This window comes from Thamnophis elegans, chromosome 3 (assembly GCF_009769535.1).
Source record: "Thamnophis elegans isolate rThaEle1 chromosome 3, rThaEle1.pri, whole genome shotgun sequence".
NCBI classification, from domain to species: Eukaryota; Metazoa; Chordata; class Lepidosauria; order Squamata; family Colubridae; genus Thamnophis; species Thamnophis elegans.
In genome coordinates this window covers 59,800,387-59,828,364 of record NC_045543.1, presented here as the reverse complement: position 1 = coordinate 59,828,364, position 27,978 = coordinate 59,800,387, and the positions used below count along the sequence as shown (strand labels likewise).

Sequence of the window (27,978 nt, the reverse complement as noted above, 5' to 3'; positions counted from 1 at the left end):
ACAGAAATATCCCTCTGCACCTGGTCAATACATACCATGTACTCCCCTTGCAGTCAAAGTCAATATATGAGGCCTGAAATGAGCTTATATGTGCAGCATTTCAACAGTAGCTGTTAAGTTTTAGCCACCCGTAGAACTGTCATTCATAATAAGTTGTGAATCAGTGTGCAACTGCAGTTGCTACCCATTCATGCTTTCTGTGATGGTGGATTATATATATGCATGTTTATAGGCGGAGTGTCCCAGAAGTAATATGGCAGTCAAAATTTTGCAATACTGATATCAGTGATATTTATTTGGTGACTGCTTCTGGGATACCAGGTATACATCTACATAAAAATGAGTGGGGCTGAATTTTTAGGCAAAAAGATCTGATATATCTTCCCATGACCTTTCCTTTGGGGACAAATTCCCATAGTATTCAAACCAAATATAAAGTCAGCTGTAAGAAAAATCATTTAGAACAGAGGTCAGCAATTCATAGCTCCAAAGGACGGCACTCTGGAAATCTGATACTAACCAACCAGATTGCAGAAACACAGTTCTTCATATTAAAAAAAAATGTTTGCTTGTTTGTTTAACCAGTTCATATGCTGTCCAGTTCCTTAATGGCTATGAGAAATGCTACAAAAACAATAATAAAACACTAAAATAAGAACTGTAAAGCCAACCCTCCCTGAATTCTAAACAAACATATTAAATTGTTATTGGCCTTGTAGGAAGTTAAAACCCACCCCTCCCCTAGAAAAATGAAATATCCTAGGAAATATTAAAAAGGCAGAATGTTATATTTCCCTGGATGTGAAAAGGGAGAAACATGTTTTGAAAGACAAAGTAGATCCCTGCAGCTTCCTGCCCGCCCCCCACTTTTGTCAATGGGCCATTAAAGCCTGAGCTAGTCTACTCTACGTAATATTAGGATTAGCCTTCTGCAGAAGGCACCTGGGAAAATTACATCAACCATCAAGGCAACCAAACCTGGACTCAAAGCCCAGCCTACGGAGTTGCCCCTGCATGGAGTCTGACAACCAATCAGAATACAAGATCAAGATGAAAGACCAGAGAGGGCATAAAATCAGGAACTTTCAGCATCTTGCTCTCTTTTCTTCTTCACCCAACATCTGGAACAATCTGATCCCCTTTTCTGTTGAGGAACTCAAGCCATGTGATCCTGTCCACCATTAAACCATCTTTCCAAGCAGCTCCCATATTTCCAGTGTCTTTTTCCCCACTTGGAACTAAACCCAGAAGGACATTTCTTCCAACAGCCTGACTAAATAAATATATTTTGAGTCCATTTCTGAACCTTGAGAGGGAGGGGGCTTGCTTCAAATCTGGTGATAATTTATTAGTTCATGATAGGTTTGCAACGCAGAAATGGGATTATATTTTGCTTTTCATAAATGTCACCTTTGAGAAAGAACCATGACAGACAACATGCCATTCAAAATAAGTCTCCAATATCAATGTAAAATAAAGTTTATTTCTACATTTCATGAAACAAAAGTTATAAAATTAGAAACAGGTTTATACATTGCATAGATTGATTTCTAGAATTAACCCTCGATACGGCATTTTTGCAATGGTAGGCAAAGCTATGGAAAAAAGAAAACTTCCACCTCCCCATCAAGTCCCAGTTAATGAAATACAAAAAGCCCTAATTATTCTAGAGTTTGGCTTTGGGAAATGCTGATATGTCTTTTTGTATAAATGTGTTCATCCCAGCTGCCTGAAAAGTTGTGCTCTTCATGCTTGTGAGATCCTTTGCATACGTATTTAAACAAAATGGCAGATGATAATGATCATTTCTATGAGTAATTATTTCTGATTTGTCACTTGCTGTTTGATTTGCATAGTATCTGATTATACAAAACTAACAAATATTGATTGTTGCGGCTTAGGTTCACCACAAAACTTGTCAATTGACTCTTTCCGGATTCCACTTGGATTCCCCCATCCAATATTTAAATCCAAGCATAAACTTTAAATTTCTTGTTTTGGGGTGTGCTTTGGTTAACTGCACTGATATTTTAATTCAGAAACTTGATACATTATCAGTAAAACAGCAATAATCTAGTCTATGAAATGAAACTGCACCTACCACTACGAGTTCAACTGACACAGGTGGGAACATAACATGAGATATATTCAAATATTCAAACCCAAAAGAGAGAAAACTCTAAAAGGGCAACAGAAGGCAACTTAAACTCCCCTTGAGACAGTATTTAATCTGGTGGACATGTGACAAAGCAAAGAAACATTGGAGTAGGGTTCACATCTTAATACAGAAGATTGTTAAAGTGAATATAAAGATAAAACCAGAGGCTTTTCTTTTGGGTTTAATGGAAGAAGATTTTTTGGGGGGAAGTGGTACTTTGATGTTATATACTTTTGTTGATGGCAGCAAGATTACTTTATGCACAAAAATGGAAGGACACTTTGATTCCCACAATGGATGAATGGCTGCAAAAGTTGGTGGAATTAGCAGAGATGGCCAAATTGACTGCTCTGATTAAAGAAAAGAGCATAATGAATTTTGTTTCTATATGGAAACCGCTTTTGGACTTTGTGCTTGAGGCAGGGAAAAATTAAGCTTTGATTTTGGCTTTTGCCAATTAGATAGGTTTGTTGTTATAGAAATGGCTAATCTATGTTATTATATAAAAGTAAAAAGTTGAGGTTTGATGCTATTATCTTATTCTACTGCACCAAAAGGAGTCAGAAGTCAACAACTTTTCTTTCTTTCTTTCTTTCTTTCTTCCCTTTCCCTACACTTTTCCCTTCCCGTCTCCCTCATTTTCCCATTATTTTCTTTTGTATTTTTATATTTTATATTATATTTTCATAAACCAATAAAAATTTCTGGAACCGAGACAGTATTTAATCAAAATAATAGCTCCTAATCTATCTGTACAATAATATTCACCACTGAAAGATATAAAACAAGATTTGTCCTTGTTTATTTCCTCTTACCTATTTGCAAGAAAAGATTTCAGCAGACTTTCTGAACCTGGAGCTCTGCAGATATACTGGGCCAGTTTCCTGAGATGCCTCTCAGCTATAGCTGTGGTATTCATCCAATTCCATTAGAACAGCCTTCCCTGCATCTGCACTAAGAAACCATTCAGTGATGGCACCCACCATTTCCATGGTACAGTAGTGGTCTCAAATACAATCCCTCATGTCATCAATTAAACAATCTAAGAGAGAACAGGAAAGACCACTGTCCAAAGCCCCTTACAGTCGGAATAGGATTCACAGCTAGATCAAACAATGTTCTGATTCAGGTAAAACAACTACAGTATTTACAGAGAAACAGCTGGGTAAAATCAACAGTGATATTCTCGAAATTGTTTGGAATTGGGTTTTCAGAAATAGTCTGAAGCCCGACACACCTGAAGCTTGTCTGTTCTTTCAGCTCATTTGGTACTTGAGGTTCTGCTATTAAGTTAGCTGACTGTTATTTTGTTTTTTGTATCCGTTTGGATGTCTTTTCTAGCCACATTGGATTCGGAGGCACAGCAAAAAGTTTTATTTGAGAGTTTTAAAACGAAAAATGATATTTAGATTATGAGGTTTTTTTTAAAAAGTTGCAACGATGTCTCTTTTGGACCCTGCTTCACTTTCCGATGGGAAACATTGCCTGAATCATAATGACAAAGACAGATGATGTGGTAAGTGCAAGTTCTTTCTTTTTCCAAACATAACCATTCAGGAAAGAAGAAAGGACATGCTGCCTTCAAGAATTGTCTTTCCCAACCCAATTCCCCATCCCCAACCCCATGTATAGGGCTACAGTAGTCTGTCTGGGAATTCTCAGATTTGTTATCCAATACACCTAAAGGGTTCTGTTTGAGAGTCTCTTCCTTCGGAGAACAGTTCACACCTGTTCAGCGGCCATTGCCCTTTCATACATTCGCTCCAGAATACGGTGGATGCCTGCAAAGCTTGGCCTATCAGAAGGCAACTTGCTCCAACAAAGGCGCATCAGGTTGTACAGCTCCAAAGGGCAATTATCAGGACACGACAGGATATTTCCATCCCTTACATAATAAATGACTTCCTCGTGAGCCATCCCATAATAGGGTTGCATGCCAAAGGCAAAAATTTCCCACAGAACCACCCCATAGGCCCAGACATCAGACTCCGTGGTATAGCGGTTGTAGAAGATAGATTCAGGGGGCATCCAACGTATGGGGATGGCATCGTTTTCGTTGGCCTTGTAATAGTCTGCTGAGTACATATTTCTGGAGAGGCCAAAGTCAGCAATTTTAACCACCAAATTTTCTCCGACCAAACAGTTTCTGGTGGCCAGATCCCGGTGCACAAACTTGCGTTCTGAAAGATAGGCCATTCCAGCTGCTACTTGTTTGGCGATGCAGAGCTGGTCAGTGCAAGAAAGAGTGAGCACGTTAGGGCTGGAGGGCCTCATCTTTGGCTCCAGGTTGTTGTTGTTTGGGTTACAAAGGTTACGTGGTGATTGGTTGCGCAGGTATTCATTCAGGTCTCCAAATGCCATATATTCGAAAAGCAGGCACATGGGCTTTCCAATAGCACATACCCCTGAAACCAAGGGACTCTATTAGATAAACAAGATTGCTTTGCATTGATTCATAAGCAAGAGGGATTTCATATGCCAGGAAACAGAAGAAAACAGTAACCTGTTGGTTCTCTTCATAGTTTATGTCTCATTATACAGGTAGACTCAACTTAGAACAATTTATTTAGTGACTATTCAAAGTTACACAGTACTGATAAAAGTGGCTGATGACCATTTTTTTCACACTTACGACCATTGCAGCATTCCCATGGTCAAAATGATCAAAATTCAGATGTTTGGCAACTGACTCATATTTATGACGGTGGCAATGTCCCGGGGTCATGTGTAACCTTTTATAACTTTCTGTCAAGCAAAGTCAATGGGGGAGCAAGATTCACTTAGCAACTGTGCTACTAACTTCACAACTGCAGTGATTCACTTAACAGCTGTGGCAGGAAAGGTTGTACAATGGGGCAAAACTCACTTAATAAACATCTCACTTAGCAACAGAAATTTCAGTCTCAATTATGGTCATAAGTCAAGGATTACCTGTACATTGTTTCCTCTCACAGTTGAATACCTATTATGCTCCCCCACATTGTTGCCTTACCAGAAGTGATGAGAATTGTAGCTTTAACCCACTGGGAAATTGCCAGATTGGGCTACCAAAAGGGAAGCTTGCTTTTTTCTGCTATGAAATCACTGCCATGGGATGGGCAGCCATATAAATTCTTAGAATTAAATATAAATAAATAAAATTAAATCTGCAAAGAGAAGAGTTATCCTAAAGAAAAGCAGATGTTTCCAAGGATCATTATTTGTAGGGCAGAAATAACCATTTGATGGTAAAACAGGAAGAGAAAGAAGAGGGAGAGAGAGAAGGCGACATAAAGAAAATACCAAATAATTTCATCTGCAAAACAAATGGCCAGGACTACATTTCCTTTTTGCGAGTAGCAAAGATGCTTTCCTCTCTCTGGAAAAGAATTTTAAAAGCATTTTCTTTTGTATTACCCAAAATGAATTTTTCTCAACAGCACTAGGAACAGGTTCCACTTTTTAAACAGTAACAATGGATTCAATCACAACTGAATGATTTAATTAGCTTTGGGCAAAAGAGAATATGTGAATGATAAAACAAAGAATCACCTAAGCATATACAAAGTACTCTTTTTTCATCCAATGATCATTCAAATTCATAGTCATTTGTGAATTAAATGAGAGCACTGGACATCACTTATGAACTTTTCTCATCGTATAATCAGAACATGCAATCCTCTGTTAGTACTACTAAATTGGGAAAAATGGAAACTGAGAAATGCATAAACATTTATCATACTTTTGCAACACTTTTCTAATCAGCATCCAGTAGCTGGGTTTAAATTTTTGCTAGTGCCTTCAACTATCTTTTAAAGAAAAAGCAAGTGTTTCTTAGTGTGAAAACATCTGGATCTGACTCCAAGAAAAGTGTCCACATGAAAGTTTGGGTCAAAGGATGCTCAGTAGTCCCATAACCCATTGGCCTTTCCTAATATATCCAATATGGTGTTAATAAACACACACACACATTTCTCCAGCAGAGAGTCTATTTCCTGTTTTCCTTTTCCTTTTTGCTGCTGAAATATAGACAATCCTTTCAGCCAGAGGAAGACACAACAAAAACCTTCAGGTGTTATTTCTAGGGAAAACTGGTTCTGATTCTGATTGCAACACTCAATAACCTTTGGTGGGAAATGACAGAGAAGGGCCAGAATGAGACTATCAAATGATGCACTGTATTATGGAAAGAAAGGGAAGGGAAGTGTTGGGCCTTTGGAAATATTAAGTTGAGGTCAAGAAGACTCTCAAAACTTGCAAGTAATTTTGCACAGGATGCTAAAGAGCCAGATGTATCTAAAGCTTTGCCAGATCAAACCTCAGGTTCTGGTACTGCCAACTCCTTCATCAGTAAGTCATCTTTGTCGTCTATATAATTAAGCCAATCCTCTAAAGACACATTTTAAAACTGACATCTACCATGTGAAGGAGAAAACAGAGAGGACTGGCTTCGGTACCTAAAAGTTTGACAATGTTTGGATTGTCAAATTCAGCCATGAGAGCTGCCTCTCTTTGAAAATCAGCCTGCATGTCTGCTGAGGCTTCTTCTTTGAGCATCTTCACTGCAACCATTGTGAAGGGTTCATAAGGAAGCAGTCCAGGAGCCCTAAGAGAAGATGCAGAAAGAAAAGTTACAGGTCGGGTGGAGTCCCTTATGGAACGCAACTCCCAAAATTTCCAGACATCAGTTGTTAGACTGTCATGATTAACTGAGACAGGTGAATTAAAGGAGGATGAGTTATAGAATGATACAAGAGATTACTATAGCCACCTCATGTCTGCCTTACTTCAAACTACAATCTATACTTTACTTCAGCATTGTATGGAAAACATTTTCTTCTCATCAGTTATGATGGGAAGACATCCCATCCCACTGTTATTACCATGACAGAACATAGGATATGATAGACCATAGCAAGAAATCACAGCATATCACTACCAGTATATCATCCCTATAGAGGAAGACTAACTTAGATAATAGGCCTCATGGCAGGAAACAATATCTGCTTCATAAAGTATGGTTATTTATTTGCATCCTTCCTGAAGTTCAAAAAGCTGATAAGGGGGGAAAAGAATATGCAGAGCAATTGGTAATTAGGACCACACTTCAAACAGAATACGATTAAAGCTGATGAAGGGAATTTCTACTTCTAACTATCTCACGTTAATAGATACATCTGGTCTGGCCATGAGGCAGAGATCCTAGTCATGTAATAACTCTCTGTACTTATATGTAGTAAGGAACAGTAAGTGCATACAGACAACCTGCTCAGCTGTTGGCTTAAATGTCAAGCTATTTTACTATTCTGGAACCATTCAATGGTTCTAGTCTCCAAAACATATTTCTAGCTTTTATGATAGCTGTTCTGGCCATACAGCAGTCAGACAGGTGCAGCTGAATGCAACAAATGTCACATCATTGTCAAATGCCAGCAAAAGGCAAAAGGCCAGTCTGAAATCAAATCACCCAGAGTGGCAAAGCAACTGCAAGCCAGGCCTGGTTAACTTTGCAACCAAGAGCATCAAATGCTTTGCAAATATTTAAGCTCAATGAAATGTCTTCAGAAACTGTTGCGTTCTGATGATGAGCCACAGGAATCTCTTTTAATGTACCTGCAACATATTTTGTCCTGTGAGAAAGAGACCAGGAAAATGGCATGACTTCCTTGAGCTGTTGGAGCAATGGAAATTCAGCTGTGTTCTAATTTGGATGGGGGTACCTTAATTGATTTCTAGAGCTAAAACGTAAGATCTGGAATTTTGCAGAAACAAAACTAAAATTCTGCAATTTGAAAGAATTATTTACAAGCCTTTACTGCTACAGCTTCTTTCAGAGCATGACTTCACTACTTTTAAAAATTACTTTATTATTTTATATATTATATTCTTTAGCATCATATATTAGGTTTTTCTATTTCTGTTTTCTGTCACTAAAAACAGGTGACAGGGAAGCCATTTCTGTAGCAGTTGAATTACAAGATTAGTAGTTTAAATTAACTACTACTACAATAAACTGCCTTATGACAGGATTATGTCTAAAACACTGTTTCTCAATATTAGCAACTTTTAAGATGTGTGGACTTCAACTCACAGAATTCTCCAACCAGCCAAGCTTGAGGGATGGAGGACTATAAATTAGATCTTGGGTAGTTGAGTGCAATCTACAGATTTGGGGTTATGCACTCCTGATTTAGATTAATTTTACTCAGAATAACAGAGTTTGAAGAAATCTTGGAGATCTTCTAGTCCAATCCCCTGCTCAAGCAGGAAACCTTATATCATTTCTTCTTAAAAACCTCCAGTGTTGGAGTACCTATAACCACTGAACGCAAGTCATTCCACTGATCGTTCTAACGGTCAGGAAATTTCTCCTTAGTTCTAGATTGCTTCTCTCCTTGATTAGTTTCCATCCATTGCTTCTTGTCCTACCCTCAGGTGCTTTGGAGAATAGCTTGACTCCCTCTTCTTTGTGGCAGCCCCTGAGATATTGGAACACTGCTATCATGTCATCCCAATCCTTCTTTTCATTAAACTAGGCATACCTAATTCCTGCAACTGTTCTTCATGGCGATATAAAATCACCACATTAAGTGATAATATATTCTCTACTGATAATATATTCCTCCAGTAGTCATGTATTTAGTGTTTGAGGAGCCAATAGACCAAGCTGCTCTTGGTAAGATAATAACTAAATGCATCTAAGTCAGAATTCCCCCTTAATCAAAATGGTATCACAGCAGCGAAGGCCTTAGTATGCCTAGAATAAGTGGAAAAGCTCTCTAACTGGAAAGAAGTTTATGAGGATATAACTACAGTAATATTGATTCATGTAGTCTTTCTGTGACATACAATTAATATAAATAGGTCCCCATTTTCAGGCTCTGCAGGAGTTTAAACAGAAAGAACTCAGTGACAGCTGCCAAATCATGACTGTTTAACAGTTCATTTACCTTGCTTGAAAGACACGACCAAAGGCACCTTCCCCAATATCTCTCACATATTCAATATTATTTCGTGGATATTCCAAACTGAATAATTTGGGATTCAAAAGTAGAGGCATGCGTTGGTACATAGGGTTGGGGTGCAGCCTGTCCAACAAGAGCTCCGAAGGAAGAGTTGTCAGAGCTGGGGGTGCAAATTCTCTGAAATGAATGAGGGAGAAAGAATCTGTGGCTTCATTGGAACAAGCCTTGCAAACAAACCAACAACTTTTTGTGACTTAAAAATTCTAGTGTCCATTCAGCCAGGATATATGGAATATGGAAAAATAGAGGAATGTTATAAATATGATATATAAAAATAAAATTTAATTTAGAATGTTAGTCCATGCTGTATGCTAAATAAATAAATAGAGGAATGTTATCATTTTGATAAAAGACAAATTAAACTAGGTGGTTATTTATTTTCCAGTCATTTAAGGTAGCGGCCCACAACCTTTTTGGTACCAGGGACTAGTTCCGTGGAGAGGGATTTTTCTGCAGACTGGAGTGGGGTGGTTTCACATGGATGGGACTTCGCTGCCCCATTTTTGGCATGCTGCAGCCCAATGCCAGTTCATGGACCAGGGATTATGGAACCCTGATTTAAGGTATGCAATCCTGCTTCTAGTAATACTCTTAGGAGCATCTATATTGGGAGCTATATCAGCGGTGGACCACTGGTGGTCCATGAGAAAATTTGGGTGGTCTACAGAAAAATTATTTGTAGTTTTTATATTGCACTAAATCAGGGCTGCTCAAACTACGGTCCCTGGGCCAGATATGTGTAATGAACATTTGCATTGCTTCAGAGAATCTCCCCCTTCAGTGTCTTTTTGTGTGGGTCGGAGGGGGCCAGAAATTCCAACTTGGGCTCTGCTTCAGCCTCCTGGTGCAGGGCTTAGGGCGAAGGCTGGAGGGAAGTGCCACTGGTGACAAAGAGTTGGAGGGCCTCGTTCTAGTGGGACTGCATCATAGTCTGAAACTGGCTGACCGTCTCAGCCTGCTGAGCCTCCAGGTGCTGGTACCTGGCCTTGCACTCCCACAGGTCTGCTTGGAAAGCCTCTGCTCGTAGTCCTCAGTGAGGTGCTTCTGTTGAGCCTCCTTCTTGGTCAGATCCAATTTGAGCTGAGCCAGCTTTTTGCCAACTCTTTTTCATGGTGGCTGCTTAGCTCCAACAACTGTTTCCTGTTGGGGCCCTAAGGAGCCTGAGCGGGGAGGCAAGGATTGGCTGGCAGGGAAGGGGTGAGTAGAGGCCAGTGAGGTGCCCCTCAACATGAGTGCCATCAAACTGGCCATGCCCACCCGGTCTTTAGACAGACCATTTTAGTGGTCCGCGGGATTTAAAATTATGAATTTAGTGACCCCTGAGGTCCGAAAGGTTGGCAACCCGATCTATATCCATATACTTCGCACTAAAGATAACGCTTACAAAAGGCTAAATCTGCCTATAAAGAAAAAGCTCCCTTCCATAAACTGATTCTTCCAGTTTTATAGTCTAACTGCTATTGCTATAAGATTTTGGGCCATATAACCCCCGTTTATGGCCATGTAAGGGTAATGAAAAAACAACAGCAGAGGATTATAACAGAAGAGTTAATAAAAGAAGATCTGCAAGAAATACCATATGCCTGAAAGCAAAAACTGGTGGTACTACAAAACAGACAAGTAATAAAAAGTGAAGAAGCTAAATTATGCTGGGATTTTAGAATTGAGATACACAAACACTTGTCACATAGCAGACTTAACAACTGTCCATAAGAAAGACCAAAAGAAAAAAAGTCTGGAGAGTGGATATGGCAGTATGTGGCAGAAGAGAAGAGAAAGAACTGGGGAAAAGCACAAAATACATAGCTCTGCACATAGAAATAGGTAGAATGACAAGAGGGAGACAATCTGGCACAAAGTCAACCAGCTGACTTTCACACCTAAGGGAATATTGGAACTTTCTGTCCTTCGGTTTCTGGTACAGCACTTTAATCACAACACTAAACTGGCTCTTCAATTCAGCAAAGTTTATGTCATTCTTCATTTTGATGAATCTGATTGTGCCCACTAACAGTTACCTTAATGTCTATGGAGATTCTCAGTCATCCAGGTCATGGTTGTCCCAAAGATGCTTTTTTTCAAGAGGCAGTTTGACTTTCTGGTAAGGAAGAAAGCACTTTTGAGATAACACTTACCTTGTTTTGCTTTTCCATTGCTTGCGTCTCCGACAACAAATAAGGATTGTAATAATGAGAATGATGACCATTGCAAAGCTGGAGATGATGGAGATGATGACAGTCATGGAGTAGGTAGGAGAGAGGGGGGGGAAGAAAGGGAAATGTGGAGATGCTGTACTCAATCTTGTTGTTCCTAGTGCCAAAGAATCTAAAATAGAAACAAACAAGACTTCAATTTTAGAGGCACCGTTGCTTATACTATTATCATATGGCCATGGAAATTAGTATGGAAGTAGCCTGGATAAGCAGAAGCACTGCCCAGTGAGTTGAAGGGAATAGGGATTGGGCTCCTTGTTTTTAGTGTACAAAAATAGTTGAGGAGAAAATCAAAGCATTCTTAGTCCTCAAATGGCAAAATTAAAGACTGTTTTGTAAGTGATCATGGACAGAAATATTTAATGAGGTGGAATAATGCATTTGAAAGAGCCACTGTTCAAAATTCATTGGCCCAAACAAAGCACCTCCTCCTGTAACATTAAAGCAGGCACCTTCTCTGGAAAGCCAGACTGCAGCTGTTTTAAAAGCCCAGACAACCTTTCATTGAGGTTGCCAGCAAACAGCTCTACATCTTCCTGCATGAACTGACAGCTGGGGACAGTCTTCACAGTAGCTGCACGAGTCTTTGAAAGATCAAAACCACCTGACAGGAGGGCTGTTTCGTTGCAAGCAATCCTTTGGAACCAGTCTTTGTGTTTCATCCAGTCCTGAAAGGGGCCATCAAATCTTTCTAAAATGGTTTTAATCCTCCCTAGTATGACCTCCAAATGATTTTAGAACAAGCAATATGCCCTATTGAGATTAAAATACTGGGTTTTCCCAAAAATAAGACCAGGTCTTATTTTCTTTTGACCCCCGAAATAAGCGCTGGCCTTCTTTTCGGGGCGGTCTTATTATTTTTGAGGTGCAGGAGGCCCCTTAACCTCAGCGCGCAGTCCATGGATCAGCTGATTCAGAGAAGGCCGGAAGTTCTGACTCTGTTTCTGGCACACTCTTGCCAGCCATAGCGTCATTGGGCCTGCCACTCTTTTTGCAGCCGCCACTAAGAGAACAGGGGCAGTAACTAGGGTTTGCGGGAGCGGCCTCCATGAGACCGTTCTGTGTGGATGGCAGGTGCATGTGGGGTGTGTGGAGCATGTTCTCCCCTACCCCCCCCCCAGGAAATGGTGGGGTCCGGCTACACATGCATTTAAATATTTTGGGGGAGGGATTATTTTGGGGGAAGGGATTATTATAGCGCATGTGCTCAAAAGCCTGATTGGGCTTATTATCCAAGGAGGTCTTATTTTCAAGGAAACAGGGTACTGTGCAACTGTTCCAAGGAAAAAATCTCCAAATCAAATCGAACTCTACTCCTACAATGACTTTATGACATATGATGTTCAATTGTTGTCTAATCACTATTTTGCTTTTAATGGAAAGTGAAGAACATGCCAGAGACATGTGAATAGCTAAGATCCAGTGATATACTTATTTTTATTACTGTACAGTAAGTCATATTAAACCCTTGCAACTTAGTAAATTCAAAAACAGATGCGTCTTTATTGGTTAACTTTCAACCTGAAAAAAGCATAATTGATTATCAGATTTATTTATTGGTATTAGTCAACCTTAATATGTATGAAGATTCTCAATCTCTCAGGTTATGGTTGTTCCTTTTCCAAAAGAAAACTAGACTTTCTTGGGTTTTATTCTTTGAAAACATTTCACTTCTCAACCAAGAAGTTTCTTCAGTTCTGAAAAGTGAAATATTTTCAAAGAAAAAAACAAGAAAGTCCAGTTGACTTTTGGAAAAAGTACCTTTGGGACAGACAATTTTAATGTACTGTGGTAAAGGTAGCAAAAGTGTGAAAAGTGATCAGAAGCCACTTTTTTCAGTGTTGCTGTAACTCCAAATAGCCACTAAACACTAAATGGTTGTAAGTTGAGGATTATTTGTATTACTGTTTACAACCATAAACCAATTCCAAACATAAGCAGAAATTTATAGAGTATTGCCAAATCAAAATTTTCAAATTGCGAGTTTACAGCTTTTGGACTAGATCTGCTGCATAAAATTCACACCAAGCCACTCCATTTGATTGAATACTGTTTGCAATGGGATCTTACCATCTTCACACTGAGGTATGTGGCAGTATTCCCACGGGATAGAAGGATCTCTTGTATAACACCAGGGCCGCTCATTTTCACCCCCTGGATTACGACAATAATTGATCGCGTTGAAGAGGTCTGGGAAAATCTCAGGTATTTTTCTATGTGCATGAGGAACCTAGTAACAGATAGTAAATATTTTTCAAGTATTTTTTCAAATTTTGGGCACTTTTGAAGCAATCAGAGCAGAATTTGTAAAGAATGAAAGCTCCAGGGAGGAAGGGCTGATGAATCAGTGTTAGGCTATACTTTCCCCATTTAAAAATATGAATGGAATGATCAACTTGTTTTCCGGCCATATGTTTCACATATCCTTCCATTTGTCAGGTCTATTCTACTGCCACATTAATCTGTTTAAAAAGAAAGTTCTGCAGGAAAATATGAACCTGAATTGATTTTCTCCACTTTTCAAAGTACATTACTGTATCCATTTTTAAAAAAAAAATCGTTTCCATTCTTATTTTTAGTGCGTTTCTTTTTCAAAAGAAAAAAAACACAGAACAATCAGTGAGAAGTGCAGAAGAGAACTTGCATCTTAACCCACACATTAGACAGGAAGGTTGGTCCATTTCATTTTGCAACACAGAAAGGACAAAATCCACACGCACAAAAGCAATGCGTTTCTCATTTTAGCCTTTTACTAAGTTATACAGTTCAAACCGTGTTCATCTCCCAACATAAAGCCCTTTTTAATCTGCAAATCAACTTGACATAAGCAAGCCCCCATCTCTCTTCTCCTCTACACAAAGGCTAATCTACTTCCTTGCTCAGCCCAGAAATGATTTGAGATCAATGATTCCCATAGGGAGATACATATTCAGCAAAGCTTTTCTCCACTTTGAAAAATGGTGTTCTTACCTGCGCACTCCACTCCTGACAAGGAAGACCAGAAGCTGTGACATTCACCGAACCTTCGTATGTCACCCCATTTCCTTTGTAACAAGTTTCTGAAGAGAAACAAAATTAAACAGGATGGTCTAATAACAGTATATGGTACATTCCCCTTAGTGGACAAAGCCAGGGGTGGGCTGCTAAGGTTCACCCGGGTTCAGTTCCCACCCCTGGCTGGCCCCTCCCACCCCAGGAGTCTCCATGTGGCCCGTTTTGGATGCGAAGTAAGTGCAGGGTCCGTCCGGAGGCTCAGGGAGGGGGGAAAACGGGCCTTCTGGAAGTTCTAGAAGGCCAGAAACGGCCTCTGCAGCCCGGGTGAGGCAGTTTTCACCTTCCCAGAGGCTCAAGGAAAGCCTCCAAAGCCTGAGGAAGGCAAAAAGCCCCCCCCCCTCCACCTACCCTGGTGCAGGAGGCCGACTATGCCCACCCAGCAACTGGGTAGAAAACCTGTTGCTGAAATTTTTGAAAAAATAATTACTAGGTTTTCTTTCAAGGGGTAAATGGGGAGGCTGAATATGCTTTACTGGAGTCTTTTTGATGGATGTGGAACTCAGCATGATTATTTATGGGGCGGCAGTAACAGCTCTCATAAACCTCAGACTCTTTTTCTTTCTTTCTTAGTCCAGTTAATTTGATTTAAATCTTTACAGGCATGAACCCTTCTGCCCATCCTGCTAAATTGCCAATACTTTTTACAAAACCATATATTCTTTTTAAACGCCAGATTCTAAAGAGAACTGCTTACTTGTTGCGCTTTCTTTTTTCAGATCTGAGGAAAGAAAAAGGTAGAAAATAAAAATAAAAATCAAGATCCTATATAATAATCCCTGAGATAAAAGGGTGGGTGATGAGGTATTTAGTATGACATGGTTAAAGGAATATTAAGTTATCAACCAAACATCTTAGCTATGCTTTTATCCCCAGCTGGATGATTAGCGATATGCAGATAACTATAAATCACCATGGAAAGAACATTTGAATCTGATTTTTTTTCTGTGAGTTACATTGTTCTTCCAGAGCTCAGGGCGCTTGATCAGGAGTGGGTTCGCCTGGTAAGCTAATGTTATGGCCAGTTTGGAGAACCTCCAAATCCCACCCCTGGCTGGACCCGCCCACCCGACTGGACCCGCTCCACCCCTCCCAGGAGTCTCCATATGGCCCATTTTGGATGTGAGGTAAGTGCAGGGTCCGTGCGGAGGCTCGGGGAGGGGGTGGAAACGGGCTGCCCAGAAGACCTCTGGAGCCCGGGGGAGGCAGGTTTTGCCCTCCCAGAGACTCGAGGAAAGCCTCCAGAGCCTTGGGAAGGCAAAACGGGCCCCTCACTGTGTTGCAGGAGGCCAACTAGGCCATGCCCATAATGGCCGTGCCCACCCAGCAACTGGGCAGAGAACTCATCACTGAAATTTTTGAAGCTCGCCCCTGCATTTGATGAAAGTGATCCTTATCACTTTGATTCAAATGCATTCAGTGATATGTGGAGGTTGAACATTTCATAGGTGCCCAAGCTGCCAGGTACTTGCTTCTACCTAAGGGGAAAACCCTTTTTCCTTCTTGCTTTGTTGTGTCCTTGGCTATTCAGAAGCTAAATCAGAATCCCATTACCCATGCCTATTTTTTACATTTTAAAATAATATAGACTCTTCCCTTGTAATCAGTTGGGAAACAGATGGGAAGGGGAATTGAGCAGGACTCTGGGTCTCACAGGATTATCTATCAAAAACATAATTTTTACAAGAACGTTTGTGGAGCAAGGGAGAGATATTTTATTTATTTTTTAAAAATGGTATGGCCATCCAACTTCTGAGCAGCTTCCAACCACAGTGAAACTACTAAAACCAGAAAACCAAAAGCTAAAAAATACAGTACAGGTAGTCTTTGACTAAAACCACACTGAGCCCAAAATTTATGTTGCTAAGCGAGACAGTTGTTACATGAGTTTTGCCTCATTTTATGACCTTTCTGCCATGATTTTTAAGAGAATCACTGCAGTTGTTAATTTAGTAATACTGTTGTTAAATGAATCTTGCTTCCCTGTTGACTTTCTTTGTCAGAAGGTCGCAAAAGGCAACCACACGATCCTGGGACACTGCAATTGTCATAAATATGAGTCAGATGCTAAGGGTCTGAATTTTGGTCATGTGACCATGGAGATGCTACAATTGTTGTAAGTGTGAAAAACGGTCATAAGTCACTTTTTTCAGTGCTTTTATAATTTTGAACAGTCACTCAACAAACTGTTGTAAATTGAGGATTACCTGTACCTCAGTCATCCTCCCAGGATGCCCCAACCATCACCTCCAAGCTCTCCTCACTCTCCTCAGGTGTCCAAGTGAAGAGTCAGCTCTTGATGTCTTTCCAGAAGACTAAAAGAGTGAGGGTTATGCAGATTTCTGGGAGGAGAGTGTTCCATAAGGTAAGTTTTATTGCAGAGTCATGTAATTTACTGAGGCACTTACCAAAATGGGGGATCCTGGTGCAGACGGTAGGTTCATGGTGCATGCTGGGAAGTCTGTTACACTCTGGCAAAGTAAGCAACATCAGTGCCGGCTTATAAATGCCTTTGCGGGCATTTTCTTCCATCGCAAGCCATTCCTTAAAGCAGTAGAGATCCTTTACAGCAAGGCAATGCTCTCTACATCATTTCATAAACAACAGTGGAATGCATAGTCAGCCATACAATCACAATATTGCAATCACAATGGATTTGTATATAAACACACAACCACAGAATGGTGTAAATAAGATCGGCATTGGAATATCAATCATGAATCTCTTTGAAACTGGTGGAAGATCTGTTTTATACACTGAAATTGACTTAATTCTCTTTAAATCTTGACTGTGACTCTCTTTTTGGTACAACTGTGCCATCTTTTGGCTTTGTTTTCTTTATTCATTTTGCTGGCATGTATTAACATATTTTGTCAGCAGCAATGGCCAAACACCCATTCACAAAAAGCTAACTGTAGTTGTAAGCTAAACAGAAAGCTATAATTCTTACTATGCTAACAGGTGTGGGTAGCAATGACTGACAATCTCTGTGTACAGAGTTGCTAGGTGAAGGGAGAAACCTACTCCAGAAAGTATCTGAGAAGGTTTAATGTTTTCAGAATGATCTTGGAATCTATCCTCCTGCACGATTCCAAGTGGAAAATATTACTGATCTGATTCCAATAATTCCATACAACCTCTTGGCCCATACTAAAAAACTTTAAACTCAGAATAGGTCAAAAGCATATTTTTCAATGGCATAACCATTTTATTCCATCATTTCACAATAAATACACATTTATTGTGAAGTTACATCATGCACATTTCTTATTTGTCAGGGTCCCCCCCAAAAAAATATCTAAGTGCCCCACTCTGAAAACAGAATGTTAGATTAAAAAGAACTTTTGCTCTGATCCAGTAGAGCAGAAGTTGGGTTTTGTGCAAGAATTAGAAGTACAGTACAATGCAGACCCCCAGAATTCCAAATATATCAATTAATCCTTAACTGCACTCGCATCATTGCTTATATGAACCTATTTATATTACAGTGTGCAAAATAGTGGTGAAATCAACCAGGGAGCTTACTAGTTTACTTGGACTTAGCCTATTCAATGAATAATAAGTAAAATACATTGCAGGTCTCATAAAGAAGCATTATTACTTCGTGGATTTGTCCAGAAGCATGCTGAAAACTGACTATTATAATACTGACATCATACCTATATGCTGAAATGGCATTTAATCCTACACAAAATTTGAGCTTTTCTTTGGTGTCTCCCTAAGACAATCAAGTTTTCAAGAAAAGATATGTCAGGGTTCCAAATAGCATCCAAAAGTAAAGCAGTGTCTAAGGCAAAGTATTGCTCAAAGTTCCAATTTATTAAGAGAGCCATTTTGCACATCTGGGAAAACCTGAATCTGAAAGCTTCCCAGTTTTCCCCACCTAGTTGAAAGTTCAAGATCTTGTCCCCCCATCCACAAGCCCATCACATGGTCCAATCTCCCACTGCCATGCTGGCAGTTCCACCCATCCAATTCCGATCAGGTGCAGAGGTGCAGAGTCAAAGGATGACCTTGGCTTTCTAGAAAGAATTTTGTTATGGCTACATAGCATCTAACTCCATACAATTCCCCCCTCCCATTTTCCCACAATAGAAAATGCATAGTAGAATTACAGAAAGTGTGGCAGATCAAAGCTCCAAAAGAAAAGATGGCGGCAGGCATGATAAGATATCTATGTGAGCCACACAGCTCAAATTCAGTCTGTGTAAGAGAACATCATATAATATGAGGGATAAGCCAAGAAGCAAAAGGAAAGTGTTTTGCTGATTTATGTTACCTGCAAACAGGTTTTGGAGCAGGTCCAATCCTGGAGGGGTTGCACTCTTGGAAGATGTAGTGACAAAGCAGCGATTCGGCGGCTGGACGGCAAAACGGACTCACGGTTTTCAGCTCGGCCCAGGCTGTGCGAACAAGCAGCTCCTGCGTCTCCTCTGGGTCTCCATAGGAAGTATTAAAGAAAACAAATGCATCCTTTGCCAACAAAGCACCACACACCTCTCCCCGATACGAACTGCAGTAGCCTGCATCACCTTTGTAGACTTTGCTGATGGGGGAAACACAGGTAGATAAGGATTTCCATGCAGCCTGGAACTGAGATCTACAGCCATTGAAGAAATAACAATAGCAGTTCTGATGGGGCAGTTCTTGCTTAACTATGGCCAGTTTAGCCACTGTTCAAAGTTACAACAGTAACTTTATGGAAAGTAAAGTTTATTACCAGTTTTTACACTGTCACAGTGTCCCTGTGGCCAGGTAATCGAGATTCAGATGCTTCATAGCCAATGGGTATTTAATAATTGTTGAGAAATCCCACAGGCATGTGATCACCATTTGCACACTTCACTACCAACTTCTGATAAACAGAGTCAATGGCGAAACGAGCAGTAAAATTGCAAGTCAAATCAGCCAATTTCTCTCGTTTAACAACCATATAACTCAATGACAGAGGTGCTAGGCTCAGTTGTGATTAGTAAATAAGGACTACCTCTACGATATATGTATGGGTGATATAACTTTTCTGGCTCCATGGATTGGCAGCAGCAGCGGCAGCAATGATGGGAGCAGGGGATGGTTTCACACGCACAAAGCTCGTTCCTATGCATGTGCAAATAAAGCTTTGCGCACTTGCCAGCTGCTTGCATGGCCAGATTTCCAACAGGCCACCGACCAGTACTGGTTCACAGCTTGGGGGATGGGGACCCTTGTAGTAGATCAAGCAAGATTTTCAAAATAATTGCAAGCTTTCATAAACCTAAGAATTCCGGATCAAACGAGATGGCTAATATTAAAAGAAAAACAGATTAAAAGATATGCTGGATCTTTAATCCATATCTTTGCAGCTGGCATTCTTAATTAGAATAAGATGAAGTCACCAGATTCTGATCAAGTACAGAGATTCCTAGAGGTTCTCTCAGGTTTGTTGAAAAGAAAAAGCAAGCAAATATTTTGGAAGTTCACATTTTTGGAATGATTAATCCCAGCTGTTAAAATCAACACTTTTTTTAATCAGGAAGACTTAGGATAACTCCAAATATAATCTAACAATCATTTTTATCTAATAATGTGTCCTCTTTCCAAAGAATAATGCTAAAACTAGCAAGCACACATCCCAAGATCAATCATGTTTCCCTATTCCCTACACACACATACCAGTTTCTAACCAAGGCAGATAGAGAGTTCCTTGGACACTCAAAAGCATGTCACTACTTTGTATAGCAAATTAGCTACTTACTTGTTCAAAATCTGTAATTCAGAGATCAAAAAAATCATAGATCTCTGCAAGCAGCACCCCTAAACTTTTGCAGTATATATTAGGAAGTAGATCTTATGGAAAACCTCTGTTCATTAAGCTGAAAGCATGTGGCCTTCTCGGTGCAATCAAGACTCTGGTATGCCTGGCAGATGTTAAATATTTTCAACTGTATATGCACAGCTTCTCCCTTTGGGCCATTTGCCCAACAAATAAAAAAAATCTGAATGTAGTAATTGAACCTGATTCTATGTGATCAAAAATAAACAGCACTGAATACAATGCTGCTTACTCCTGAAGAATATTAGTCATTCCACATAGACATATTAGCTTTTATTTTGAGAATTCCTTTGTTATAGTTTTCATAGATTTCTGGATTTCATAACTTTTAATCAGAAGATGTTAAAAGTCTATCTTCTGAGTATAAATAACAGAAATGTAGGATATATTATATACGTCACTTGTTATCCATTCTTTTGTTCATGCACAACAGGGGTGTCAAACTCCCAGCATCACATTGTCATCACGTGACGTATCACAACCTTTCCCCCCTTCGCTAAACCGGGGATGGGCGCGGCCAGTGCTTGATGCATCCAGCCCACAGGCCATGAGTTTCACACCCCTGATGTACAAAAGCAATGTTAAAGCAAACAAAAATCTCTACATATCACTCATGCAGAGTGTGAGTCATCCAAAAAATCAAGATGGTGGCTACAACTATCCAACATCCCAGCCTATTTTTATGTTTGTTGCAAGAAAGGGCAAATCTTTTATTGCCATCCCCAACCACCATCTTGCCTGCTTTTATACCCCTACCCCCATGTCTCTTGCTCAAGGATTACCATGGAAAATTCACTCAGTTCAAAATCGTAGACTTCCCTTAGAGCAGTGGTTCTCAACCTTCCCAATGCCGCGACCCTTTAATACAGTTCTTCATGTTGTGGTGACCCTCAACCATAAAATTGGTGTCTCGGTTCCTAAGACCATCGAAAATACGTCTTTTCTGATGGACTTAGGCAACCCCTGTGAAAGGGTCGTTTGACCCCCAAAGGGGTCCCGACCCACAAGTTGAGAACCACTGCCTTAGAGGCTAATGTATGAAGGAAACTACTGTTCCAAGGAATCCATTTGACTCTGGCAAATCATGATTATCAATGTGACGTTAGACACAGATGGCAAACCAAGGCATCTCTGCCAATATTTCACTTTTATTTTTTTAAGCATCTATAGAGTCGCCCATCTTTCAGACAACTCTGGGTGGTTTCCAATAAAATTATTTTTTTAAAAACTGTAAAACACACTCAATTAAAAGATAAAACATTTAAAAAACAATAAAAAGCAAAACCTGGCACCAATCTAGACAAACATATCACTTAATTGCTCAATGTTTGAGAGAAAAGCCAGGTCCTTAAGGCATTTACAATGTTGGGGACTTGTTCCACAGAGCTGCTTCACAGGCAAGTGCACCAAAAATCATTAGCCTACAATGTCTTGTTTAATCCACTTGCACATATATCCTAATGGTAACCCTTTCAGGGCAGTGGTTTATTTATAGATTTATCAAAGATCAACTGGCTGACCAACCGCACTCAACGTGTAGTCCTCAATGGAACTGCATCTTCATGGAGGGAAGTATGCAGTGGAGTACTCCAAGGCTCTGTTTTAGGCCCAGTACTCTTCAACATCTTCATCAATGATTTAGATGACGGAATAAATGGGGAACTCATCAAATTTGCAAATGACACCAAGCTGGCAAGAATAGCCAACATTCTATAAGATAGGCTAAAGATTGACAAACATGAACATTGGGCACTATCTACCAAAATGAAATTCAATGGTGAAAAGAATAAGGTTCTACATTTCAGCAAGAAAAACAAAATGCACAGGTACAGTATAGGTGGTACCTTGCTCAATAGTAGTAACTATGAGAGGGATCTTGGAGTCCTAGTGGACAACCATTTAAATATGAGCCAGCAGTGTGCAGCAGCTGCCAAAAAAGCCAACACAGTTCTAGGCTGCATAAACAGAGGGATAGAATCAAGATCACGTGAAGTGTTAATATCACTTTATAATGCCTTGGTAAGGCCATACTTGGAATACTGCATTCAGTTTTGGTCACCACGATGTAGAAAAGATGTGGAGACTCTAGAAAGAGTGCAGAGAAGAGCAACAAAGATGATTAGGGGACTGGAGACTAAAACATATGAAGAACGGTTGCAGGAACTGGGTATGTCTAGTTTAATAGAAAGAAGGACTAGGGGAGACATGATAGCAGTGTTCCAATATCTCAGGGGTTGCCAGAAAGAAGAGGGAGTCAAACTATTTTCCAAGGCACCTGAGGGTAGAATAAGAAGCAATGGGTGGAAATTAATCAAGGAGAGAAGCAACTTAGAACTGAGGAGAAATTTCCTGACAGTTAGAACAATTAATCAGTGGAACAACTTGCCTCCAGAAGTTGTGAATGCCCCAATACTAGAAGTCTTTAAGAAGATGTTGGATAGTCATTTGTCTGAAATGGTATAGGGTTTCCTGACTAGGCAGGGGGTTGGACTAGAAGACCTCCAAGATCCCTTCCAACTCTGCTATTGTATTGTATTATAACTTGACTCTGGCAGTATGGAATAAAACAAAGGCAATTCTTCCTCCAGCCACTCAGCTCCCTTCATATGAAACATGGGCAGGACTATGCTCAGCCAGATCTATTTTATGAAGCTTTACTCAAAGGTCACAGAGTTCAATTTATATCCCTTCTAAATATTTGGAAATGCCAGCTATCTGCACCTTTGCAGAACCCTTCACATCACCAATCTGTCCGCCTGGAGGAAAATGAGTTGCCTGCTTTTTGACAAGATGACTAGGATTTCCAAACACTTCATATTTACGGATGAACTCCATCTGCAAGAATGCCGGTCCGCTTTCTTCATTTTAGAATTCTTATCTCAGTGTTGCAACTTACTTGCATCTTTAATGCTATTCCTTTCAGGGGGGGGGGGAGGGAGCTACCATCCGGATGGGACGGCTTTCTCCTCAGCTCAAGTTTGAAGGAAAGGAAGTGATTAATGATGACTGTAACTTGATCGCTGTGCAGCAACCCTGCGGATATAGTAGGGCAAGCCAGGAGTCCTATTTCTTCCTGTGCTCAAGTCTTTTCCACTCTGATTTTATGAATGATGTACAGAGATGCTGCCTGCAGTTTTATAAGCTCCACTTCTAGACTTCATTGTGTCACAGACAGGCTTCTGAAAGAAGACAACTAGCAGGACTTGCAACAACCTGTCTTATTAAGGGTTGAATCTTCAACCCTTATTGAGAAAGCTCCTGTTCAAAATTCAGATTTGCCAGCCAACATTCTTCCTCTGGGGATACTATAAGCAGCCTGTTCATTGTCTGACCCCCAGTTTCCTATGGGTTTCCTCTGAATGACTTCTTAAGATTACTGAATAAGCTCAGGCCTCATTAGTCTAGTGTGTTTCCTTTTGGTGGCAGCAGGCTGTGGTTTTATGGCCTTGAATTTTGCATATGTGTTTATCTAGCCAGCTAATACTTCAGTCTTGATTTTAAAGGTAAAGGTAAAAGTCCCCCTCACACATATATGCTAGTCATTCCCAACTCTAGGGGGCGTTGCTCATCTCCATTTCAAAGCTGAAGCGCCAGCGCTGTCCAAAGACGTCTCCGTGGTCATGTTGTTGGCATGACTAAACGCCTAAGGCACACAGAACGCTGTTACCTTTCCACCAAAGGTGAGCCCTATTTTTCTACTTGCATTTTTATATGCTTTTGAACTGCTAGGTTGGCAGAAGCTGGGACAATTAACAGGAGTTCACTCAGTTACACAGTGCTAGGGATTCGAACCGCCAAACTGCCAACCTTTCTGATTGACAAGCTCAGAGTCTTAGCCACCCAGCCACCGCGTCCCTATAGCTTGATTTTAGCTTTCATCTAAACTTGCCTTTGTCACCTAACCAGATGGAGATCTATAACATATCATTGCTTTTAGTAAACAAAAGTAATTGAATGCTAACCACCCTCCCCTCCTCTCACAAAATTTGCTTATCTGTAAAGTTAGTCACTTTGAACTGAGTCAAACCATTCCTCCATCTAGCAGGCAAATTTTTGTTCATTATTAGGTCCACGCAGATCAGCAATGTTTTTGATCTGCTGCTTGTTTCTTTATTTGCTGCTTCCTTTTCCAGATTGTATATCCTAATTTGGCTCCATGTTTCTACAGCAGAGGTGTCAAACTCAAAGCCCGTGGACCGGATCCAACCCATGGGGTGCTTAAATCTGGCCTGTAGGGCCACCCTGGAAACAGTGAAGGACCAGCCCACGGTGGTCCTTCACTCTGACCGTAGAGCGCTCAGGCTACCACAGGTGCCCTTGACATGAGTGATGTCAAGCTGACCATGCCCACCTTGGCCATGCCCATCTCAGCCCCCTCAAGGTCAAACACAACCCTGATACAGACCTCATGAAATCAAGTTTGACACTCCTGTTCTACAGCCTTGATAAAACTAAGAGGCTTTAAATGCTGTTCTCAGAAAGTAGCCAATTCCTTGGATATAGTTGACACTCTTTAAGTTCTAGAAATAACATGAATTCTACAAGAAGGCAAATTTGGGTTTCCTGCAAAAAGAATCTAGACTGGCAGAAAAAAACTGATGGGTGTCTTCTTCAAAAGATTGCTTCCAACCCCTCTGGCAGCAGTTAAAAAAAAGGATGGCCTTGGCAAGCACACTATGTGTCAATCAGAGTTCATGTGAACATTTCTCAAATGCCTTCCCACCTGCATTTCCAACTGTGGGGATTTGGTTGACAGATTTGGCTGCTTTCTTGCCATGAGCTATTAACCTTTATGGAATATTTTTGTTATATAAGGAATGGATCTTGAAAAAAATGCTGTCAAGACTACAAAGTTTCGGCTTGCTCTGTTTATGCCAGGAAGAAAAAGCCTAGGGAGTGGAATTGAGTTTTTGCTTTTTGTTTGTATTTATTCTCTTTTTTCTTTAGTATGGCTATTATTCAGCATTGACCTATAAACCTGGCAAGCATCTAGTATTTCTGATACTCTGTTTCCAGTGTTTATCAACTTGTGGATAAGGACCACCAGGGCAGGAGGTTATGCATATCAATAAGTTTCACTAAAATTATCAGGTTTCTAGCCAGATGTGCACTTTCTGCTTGGCCCATTGCCAGTACAATCCAGCCATAGTTTGTTCGTTTGTCCCATTTTGATAACACTGAATAGAGGCTGATTGTTTACAAAGCAATCAGCAAAAACATCTGCAACGGTTACAATACTATGGCAAATATAAAACCTCTAAAATAGCTAATAATTAACAAAAGAGGGTTGCAAGAGGACTAGCTCAATTTTAAAAAACCCAATATCTATAATTAAACTAATCTGGGTAATTGAGTGTAAAAATAAATGAAGAATGACAATAATAAGTGATTTCAAAACTTTTTGGAAAACTCATTTTAGCCTATAGGGCCATTATTACTTTCATGTGCCCACTTGTGAAACCCACTTTTGGTCTTTTAATGCAAAAAGCTAAACAATCAGAAAATACAGATGATTAAACAGCTTCCTTATTGAAGCTACATTCCAAAATTACAAGGTTTTTTTTTTTTTGTAATTGGAATTATATTTTGCTAAACTTTGCAATTTCCTTAGATATTTTTAGAAACATGGCTTGGGGTTTCTGGGAGATAAAAAAAAATCTTACCAGAAGAACACATAATATATTGGTATTTATTCTATTCAATTGCTGAATATGCCTGCAAACAGTCCCCACCCCCTCAAAAAAAGTTTAATGGCATAGATCTAATCAACTTTAATTCATCAAATTACATGGTTTCTAAAAATTATGCCTTTCATTCATTCTAATAGCTTTGACTTGGAGTACTTCATAATTTTTACTGTTGTTATAAAATTAGAATTTAATAAGGTTTTGGAAATGTATATATCCAGCAAGATATATACATTAGTGAACACAAAGTCTCCATTCAAGAGGCTTTGTTTCTGGGGCAATTTGTAGGGCAATTTCCATCCTTTATTCACCAAATCTTAACAAGATGAGATACTGATGTTTTCAATTTACAGCCCTGGAGTGTTTTCCAATCTCTTCTCCCCCTCCCCCCCTCTCTCTCACACTCCTGCTTACCAGGAAAAAAAGTCTATTGAAAAGAGAATAACTTCATTATTCAGTCTTCCAACCAGAAGCATGCAACTCAGGTTTCCCAATGGTTAATACAATTTTTAGGCAGATGGACGGGTTTTCCTGAAATTACTACTTTCCATGCCTAACAACTTTGCACTGTGTACACTTTTAAAAGACTCAAACTTTATTTTCTGGTCCGTGTTTCTATTGGAATATTGCTCACAATTAAATCTTTGTAGTGGCAGAATAGAAAAGTTGAGGATATTACAACGTATTTATTTTGTGTATGGTTTATATTTGTATCCCGTTTCTCTCAGGATCAGCCTTATCTTCAGTAAAGTTGCCTTTGTCATTACGCCTGTTCAGGCTCTGGTTCTGACTTTCATTAAATTGCAAATGGTCCACAACGCCTGGGGTTTCAAGTCACCAACTTGGTTTCTGTCCCACTTGAGTCGATGTTTAAAAAAATATTTTTAAAAGGTATAAAATGCATTGTTGTTGTTTTTTAAAGTATACAGGAAACTGACAAACAGCCAAGCAAAATACTAATTTCTAGCATCACCTTTGTTGCCCACAATGCAGTGAACATTCTGAAAAACAAACGGGGGTGCAGATTTTCCTAAGCCTACCACCACAACTGAACCCCAAATTTATGTTGCTAAGCTAGATAGTTGTTAAGTTAATTTTGCCTCATTTTACAACCTTTCCTGCCACAGTTGTTAAGTGAATCACTGCAGTTGTTAAGTCAGTAACACAATTGTTAAGTGAACCTGGCTTCCCCCTTGATTTTGCTTGTCAGAAGATCGCAAAAGTTGACCACATGGCCCTGGAACACTGCAACCGTCATAAATACAGATCAGTTGCCAAGTGTCCAGATTTTGATCATGTGAACACGCAACAGTCATAAGCGTGAAAAACAGTCACAAGTCACTTTTTTTCAGTGCTGTTGTGACTTTGAATGGTCATTAAATGAATGGTTGTAAGTCGAAGACTACCTGTACTGAGGGAACATGCCACCAGTTGTCTTTTGTAACTGATCTCACTCAATATCCTATTCAATTAATAAATATCCTATTCAATTAATAAATATACTATTCAATTAATAAATTGAATGGTATATTAATAAAAGCCATTCCCAAATAGCAGCCATGTTATGAGAATGAACTAGCTTCAAAAGAAAGGGAGCCCTTGAATGCATATTTCTATTCGGATTTATTAGGAGCCTAAGATGAATGATACATTTCATTTTTAATAACTATTTTTTTCATAGCCTTACTGAAACTATCTTTCCTTACTCTCAATATCTGCTATGGCTAAACTGCATCCAAATTAATCATACAGTATATACTTGTGGATAAGCCAAGAATTTCAGCTGCTTAAAATACATCTTAACACTTGGGTCTGGCTTCTCTGCAGATGGGCTTACTGTATATACTCAAGTATAAGCCTAGTTTTTCAGCCCACTTTTTGAGCTGAAAAAAGCCGCCTCGGCTTATACTCGAGTCAGTGAAAAATTTGCCCGAAATGGAAGAGAAAAAGGGGCGGGGCCATGCCGCTGGGTGACGCTCGTGAATGGCCCAGCGCCCCTGAGTTTCCCCTCCCTCTGTGTCAGTTTGCCGCGCAGCGTGCACCGCACCATCCC

General features: G+C 39.9%; 1 protein-coding gene across 1 annotated transcript in view; it reads right to left on the bottom strand.

The window, feature by feature from the left end:
• Positions 1 to 3,420: 3,420 nt before the first annotated feature.
• MUSK (muscle associated receptor tyrosine kinase) overlaps positions 3,421 to 27,978 on the bottom strand; it is a 47,670-nt gene continuing 23,112 nt past the window's right edge. The window contains exons 9-17 of the mRNA XM_032212652.1: positions 18,706 to 18,972; positions 16,835 to 17,010; positions 15,124 to 15,147; positions 14,346 to 14,434; positions 13,446 to 13,605; positions 11,298 to 11,487; positions 9,088 to 9,279; positions 6,595 to 6,743; positions 3,421 to 4,563 (exon numbers count right to left, since the gene is read on the bottom strand). Of these exons, the coding sequence (XP_032068543.1) occupies positions 3,881 to 4,563; positions 6,595 to 6,743; positions 9,088 to 9,279; positions 11,298 to 11,487; positions 13,446 to 13,605; positions 14,346 to 14,434; positions 15,124 to 15,147; positions 16,835 to 17,010; positions 18,706 to 18,972 (1,930 nt within the window). The 3' untranslated portion in view covers positions 3,421 to 3,880. The remainder of the gene's footprint in view (positions 4,564 to 6,594; positions 6,744 to 9,087; positions 9,280 to 11,297; positions 11,488 to 13,445; positions 13,606 to 14,345; positions 14,435 to 15,123; positions 15,148 to 16,834; positions 17,011 to 18,705; positions 18,973 to 27,978) is intronic.